Below are 6,700 nucleotides of genomic sequence, written 5' to 3' on the forward strand. Positions count from 1 at the left end.
TTCCTCCTGTATCACTCTTCAGTTTCCTTAACTGCAGCTAGGGCAGGCAATAAGCCGTCATTCTGCTGCCTCTGTTTGCCTTAACTGTGTAGAGGCAGTGCCTTTAATTAGTGCTATGGGTGCAGTTTTGCATCTGTTTGGAGCCAAACCCTACAGGTGGAGGATGTGTGGCCTAAAGGATTGTAGGCGACTTGGGGAGGTCTTCGTTTATTGTGTGAATAAGCATTACCTGCACAACTTGCACCACGTAGTGCAGCAGAAATATTGTGGAATATCAGTCGCTTTTGATTCTGGGAGGACCGGTGCAGTTCTCCTTTGCTTCATCTGTCACTTCCAAACCCGACACGATGCTGATAACACCTTTCCCATTTTGCATCCTATTACTGCCCCCAGTGACCTCTGCTTTCCGCTCAACTACAGCAGTTGCCACGAGAACATTCACAGAAGAATTTGGGACGCGCTTCATGTCTCTTGTCATCGGTTGGTTTCCCTTCTTGCCATCCTGCAGACTTTGCCCATTGGTCACAAGTGGATCCAAACACAGCATACACTCCTAAGGGAGAAGCAGGACTATATTGGTTGATATCCCTATTATAGGGATATGCTGTAGTGGTTTAACAGTGACACAACAGGATCGGAGGTGGCTGGATACACTTGGTTATTTACTGCATGGAGGGTAGGGTTACGCACACACCTACAGGAGGCCCTCCCATTGAGTCACGAGGCTCAGAGTAGTTCCCCTTTTTTTCTCATGTCTTCAGTCCACAGAGGTAAGGAGCTAGGATGTGGCTGGATCCTCTCCTAGTCCCAAGCTTGGTCAAGGCTTTGTGTGGAAGGAATCATAGGTGCACAGTCCCTCTAAGACAGAACCTTAGAGAATACATGAAAGCTCCAAAGTAACTACGGGTGTCTTACAGAAGATCTGTATTGAGAAGGAGTCTTGATGTCAAACTGCAAGGGATCTCTGTGCAGGTGTGAGCTGCAGAAACAGCCCTGCTTGAGGGCAGGTCCTGTGGTGCAGCCCGCTGCTGTGCAGCAGAGCTGGAGGGGCACTTGGACTGCTCCCTCTTTTGGGGTAAGATGACTGCCTCCTTGCCGTGCTGTGTCTTAAGTCCCCTCTCAGTCTCAGCTGTTGAACTAAGTGTCAGCTACCAGTTGTTTCAGCCTCCCAGTCTGAGACAGCTTTGTGACGGTTCATCTCTTTGAGCCAGATTGTTTCCTGTGCTGCAGCTCATTGTCTTCCTCTGCAAGGCCAGGCAGTGCCCTGCAGAAGGGCTGAGCTGGGACTGGGACTGCTGCATTCCCTCACAGCTCCCCTGCCATTTCTCTTTTCTCTGCAGGCTCCAGTTCAACTTCTGCCTTCCAGCCGTGATCATCCCAGCCTGCAGGAGAGCAGCAAATGGCTGCAGCACATCCAGTTGAGGTAGGGGTTGGGGAAGCAGGCAGGAGAGGCCAAGGGGCCAGGGATGTGAATGCAGGGGTAGAGGGAGGTGCCCTCAGTCAGCGTGTGTGTGCTGGGGACAGAAAAGCAGCTGGGGTGTGAGGTTCTGTCCTGTGCGAGCTGCTTGCCTGGGCCTCGGCTGTTCCCAGCAAGGAGCCTCTTTGCTTGCAGGAGCCCGTGAGCTTTGAGGAGGTGGCCGTGTATTTCAGCAGGGAGGAGTGGGCGCTGCTGGACCCTGTGCAACGAGAGCTCTACCGGGACGTGATGTTGGAGACATACCAGTGTGTGGCCTCGCTGGGTGAGAGCTTGTCTGCCTTTCCTCCTCGTTAGGGCACCTTTGGCTATGCAGAATGAGCCTCTGCAAGCCGGGTCTTGAATAAACACCATGCAGCTACATATTGACTTACACCACAGTGCCAGCAAGAAAGGAGATACTGAAAAGCATGAGTTTCAGAAGGGATTAGTATGCACGGCACTCTGATCAAAGCCACAGAGTCAGTGCTGGCAAGCAGGCATCAGCCAGGAGGGAGAAAACCAGCCCTTGTGTTGTGTGTTGCTTGGTGCCACCAGCTCCAGCTCACAGATTACTTCCTGGTTACTGCTATGGAATTGAGGATTTTCCATGCAATTGCCATCAACATTTTGATGCCTTGACCACTGGTAGACTGTAAGAAAACAAATAAGCTGTTGTAAAGTTAATTTGAAAGAAAAAATATCCCTTCACAATGTTCAGAGATGTCAAAACATTCTTTGCTCCAAGGGAAGCTGTAGGCACAGTGTCATTTAGACCTAAATGGTGGTTTCTCCTTGGGGAGGGGCACAGAGTGGAACTGTTGAACAGGCACTGTGCCAGCATGAGGGAAATGCTCTCTTGTTCCCTGTTTCTCTCCCTGAAGCTCCATTTCCAGGCCCCAAGCCCGTGGTGATCTCCCTGCTTGAAAGAGGGGAAGACCCCTGGATCCCAGGTGTGCATAGCCCTGAGGCCATGCCAGGAGACCTCAGCCCAGGTGAGGTGGTGGAGGGAAGGGGAATGTTGGGGCTGTAAGAGCCTTCTCTGCCTGTGTTTTATTTTGGGCACCGTGTGCTATTGCTGCATTTCCTCTGTCATCCAGCAGCTGATGGGATCAGAAATACAAAGGAGGTTCCGCAGAGAAATTGTGTAGCGGAAATGCAGCGGAATTGCATCTCTGAGGAAGAAATCAGAAGGGATGTCCAGGAAGTCCTGCAGCAAGGTCAGGGTGAGCACATCAAGAAGTCCCTGGGAAATCATCTGGGAATGACACTGAGGAACCCAGTGGACTTCAACATAGGTCCAAAGCAGCCTGAGGAAACCAGGAGCAAGGATGTGTGCCAGATGAAAAAGCAGAATCCATGCACTGAGTGTGAGAAAAGCTTTAAACTGGATTCCAGCATCACTAGCCACCAGTGCACGCACTCAGCAAAGAGGCATTATGAGTTCTGTGATTCTGCAGAGAGCATGAAATGGAGACTCCACCCCACTGGCAAGCAGTGCATGTACATAGGAGAGAGAGCCTTTGAGTGCTCTGACTGTGGAAAGACTTTTACGGACAGTGGGAGCCTCACTTCCCACCAGTGTATCCACAGAAGAGAGAGACTGTACAAGTGCCTTGAGTGTGGGAAGAGCTTGAAAGGTATTTCTAAACTCAAAATACACCAACGTGTCCACACAGGAGAGCAACCATGTAAGTGCCCTGAGTGTGGGAAGAGCTTTAAGGATAGTTCTAACCTCAAAATACACCAACGTGTCCACACAGGAGAGAGACCATTTAAGTGCACTGAGTGTGGGAAGAGCTTCAAAAAGAGTTCCAGCCTCACTGTCCACCATCACATTCACACAGGAGAGAGACCCTGCAAGTGCTCTGAGTGTGGGAAGAACTTCAGTAGCATCTCTGAACTGAAAATGCACCAGCGTGTCCACACAGGAGAGAGACCATATAAGTGCTCTGAGTGTGAGAAGACCTTCACAAGCAGTTCTGATTTGAAGCTCCACCAGCGCATCCACACAGGAGAGAGACCATATAAGTGCTCTGAGTGTGGGAAGAGCTTCATAAGCAGTTTTAATTTGAAGCGCCACCAGAGCATCCACACAGGAGAGAGACCCTGCAAGTGCTCTGAGTGTGGGAAGAGCTTCAGAAGCAGCTCTAAACTGAAGGTGCACCAGCACATCCACACAGGAGAGAGACCATATAAGTGCTCTGAGTGTGGGAAGAGCTTCATAAGCAGTTCTGATTTGAAGCTCCACCAGCGCATCCACACAGGAGAGAAACCCTGCAAGTGCTCTGAGTGTGGGAAGAGCTTCAGAAGCAGCTCTGAACTGAAGATGCACCAGCGTGTCCACACAGGAGAGAAACCCTATAAGTGTCCTGAGTGTGGTAAGAGCTTCAAAAGGTGTTCTGAATTGAAGATGCACCAGTGCATGCACACAGGAGAGCGACCCTATAAGTGTCCTGAGTGTGGGAAGAGCTTTAAAAGGCGTTCTGAGCTGACGCTGCATCAGAGCATCCACAGGAAAAAGAGACCCTGTGAGTGTCCTGAGTGTGGTAAGAGCTTCAAAGGGAGTTCTGAATTGAAGCTGCACCAGCATATGCACACAGGAGAGGGACCATAGCTTCTGTTGGACATTTTAGAACATTTTGGCCAGGCCTGCATGCAGGGAGATGCCTGGGTACTTGTCTTTTCTCTCCCTCAGAGAATCCCATCTGCTGTGTTACCAGAATGTCTGCACCAGTGAGCTGAAATGGCAGGAATCCTTGAGTGTGAGAAGGGCTTTGTGCCGAGCAGAGAGCTCCTCACACTCCCAGAAGAACTTCATGCAAAGCTCAGTCCTCATTAAACATTGCAGTCCACAGGACAGGTAGCTACTAGGAGTGCGTCTCCTGCAGGAAGAGTTTCTCTCAGGGCTGGTGCCTCATTTCTCATGGGAAAACCCCCAGCAGGAGAGACTCTCAGGATGCTGGAGAGCCCAGGGATGAGGGAGACCAATGCTTCTCCCCATGCAGGAAGAGTTTGCAAAGGAGACGGCATCACCGACACCCTCTGCAGAAGGGACTTAACCCAGGAGCTTCAGATGGCCTTTCCTTGCTGCCCAAAGCACTTCTCTCACCATGCCCACTTTCCACTTCTACTCTTCCCACCAGCTGCTTTTTGATGCTGTTTCCTAGTGGAGATGTGGTTGTGTAGGGATCTGCTGTGTGTCTGTGTGCATGTGTTGCTCTCAGTCATTTCTGAGCGCACTCATGCATCCCAGAGAAGGGTCAGGAGAGCAGTAAGGTGGCTCTTGGAGGTTTTCTGAGAATCTTCTGTAGTGGAAAGAGAAGGGGGTGGATAAAGTAGCTGAGTTGTTCTGGAGCTTTCTTCACTGTAGTCTTGTTTTTGCTCTTAAAATAAATGTCAGCATGTGGAATGAGGAGAGGGAAAGGTGCAAGCAGGGTTTCGTTTTGGTGCCCTCTCCAGCCCACTGCTTGCTTCTGGACAAGGCATTTCCTTTCTTAATAGGGGAGATGCTCCAGGCCCTTCACCATCTTTGTGGCCCTCCACTGGGCTCTTTCCAAGAGATCCCTGTCTTTTTTGTACTGGGGAGCCCAGAACTGGACACAATATTCCAGATGAGACATTAATAGGGCAGAGTAGAGGGGGAGGATCACCTCCTTCGACCTGCTGGACACGCTCTTTTTAATGCACCCCAGGATGCCATTGGCCTTCTTGGCTACAAGGGCACACTGCTGGCTCATGGCCAATCTGTTGTCCACCAGGACGCCCAGGTCCCTCTCAGCAGAGCTCCTCTCCAGCAGGTCTTCCCCCAGCCTGTACCGGTGCATGTAATTATTCCTCCCTAGGTGCAAGACTCTACACTTGCTTTTGCTAAACCTCATCCGGTTTCTTACTGCCCAGCTCTCCAGCCTGTCCAGGTCTCACTGAATGGCAGCACAGCCTTCAGGCGTGTCAGCCAATCCTCCCAACTTCGTGTCATCACAAATTTTCTGAGGGTGGTCACTATCCCCTCATCAAGGTCGCTGATGATGTTTAACAAGACCAGACCCAGTACAGACCCCAGGGGGACGCTGCTAGTTACACGCCTCCAGCCAGACACCGCACCGGCAACGACAACCCTCTGCACTCTGCCAGTCAGCCAATTCTCAACCCACTTCACCGTCCACTCATCTATCCCATACTTCCTCAGCTTTATAAGGATGTCATGGGGGACAGTATCAAAAGCCTTACTGAAATCAAGGTAGACTACATCTACTGCTCTCCCCCTGTCCACCCAGCTAGTGACATCTTCATAAAAGGCGACCAGGTTGGTCGAGCACGACCTCCCCTTGGTGAACCCATGCTGAGTACTCCTGATAGCCTCCATATCACCCAGTTGTCTGGAGATGGCATCTAGAACAAGCTGTTCCATCACCTTCCCTGGGACAGAGGTGAGGCTGACCGGCCTATAATTACCCGGGTCTTCCTTCTTGCCCTTTTTAAAGACTGAAGTGATATTGGCCATCCTCCAGTCTTCAGGCACCTCCCCAGTTCTCCAAGATCTCTGATAGATTACAGAGAGCAGCTCAGCAAAGATCTCTGCCAGCTCTCTCAGCACCCGCAGATGCACCCCATCAGGTCCCATGGATTTATCGACCTTAATGTTTCCTAGGCACTCACGGACCACCTCCTCCCCGACTAAAGGGAAATCTCCCATTCCCCGGACTCTCTCATTAACCTCCAGGGTCTGGGATTCCTGAGGGAGAGCCCTTTCACTAAAGACAGAAGCAAATGATCCTGCGGGGTTAGGAAAGGGCACAGCAGAGCAGTCAGTGAGGAGCACAAGGCAGTGAAGCGCAGCACGAGCCATTGATTGCCTGCACTGATGATGTTCTGCAGCCACCTCCATTGAGATCTGCGTCCTGAGTGCAGATGGAAAGTGAAGGGAAAGGAGGAGCTGGGGATGGAGGGGCAGGAAGTGCTTGGTGCCGGCGGGAGCAGTTCCGGGCCATGGTGGCATGGGAAGGTGATCGGGGCCGGGAGGAGCGGGCTGTGCGCTGCCAACAGGGTCAGGCCGCGGTGCGGGGCATGGAGGGATGTCGGGGGAGGAGCCGGCAGTGCTGCGGCACGCAGAGGCGATGCGTGCGGTGCCAGCGAGTGCGTGGAGCTGAAGGAAGGTGTGTAACATGTCCTTGCTCTGGCTGTCAGTGAGCGGGACGAGTCGGGGCTGCAGTTCTGTGCTGGTGTTTGTTGCTGGGACCGGCTGCC

The 6,700-nt window shown here is 51.9% G+C and overlaps 1 protein-coding gene across 1 annotated transcript; it reads left to right on the forward strand.

The window, feature by feature from the left end:
* Positions 1 to 2,918: 2,918 nt before the first annotated feature.
* Positions 2,919 to 4,070, forward strand: LOC146752036 (uncharacterized). The gene has a single exon (XM_085533045.1). The coding sequence runs from the start codon at positions 2,919 to 2,921 to the stop codon at positions 4,068 to 4,070; it is 1,152 nt and encodes a 383-aa protein (XP_085389171.1).
* Positions 4,071 to 6,700: the final 2,630 nt, after the last annotated feature.

The sequence above is a fragment of the Coturnix japonica genome, unplaced genomic scaffold (genome assembly GCF_054131305.1).
Source record: "Coturnix japonica strain WE unplaced genomic scaffold, WE-NBRP24 Scf053, whole genome shotgun sequence".
NCBI lineage: Eukaryota > Metazoa > Chordata > Aves > Galliformes > Phasianidae > Coturnix > Coturnix japonica.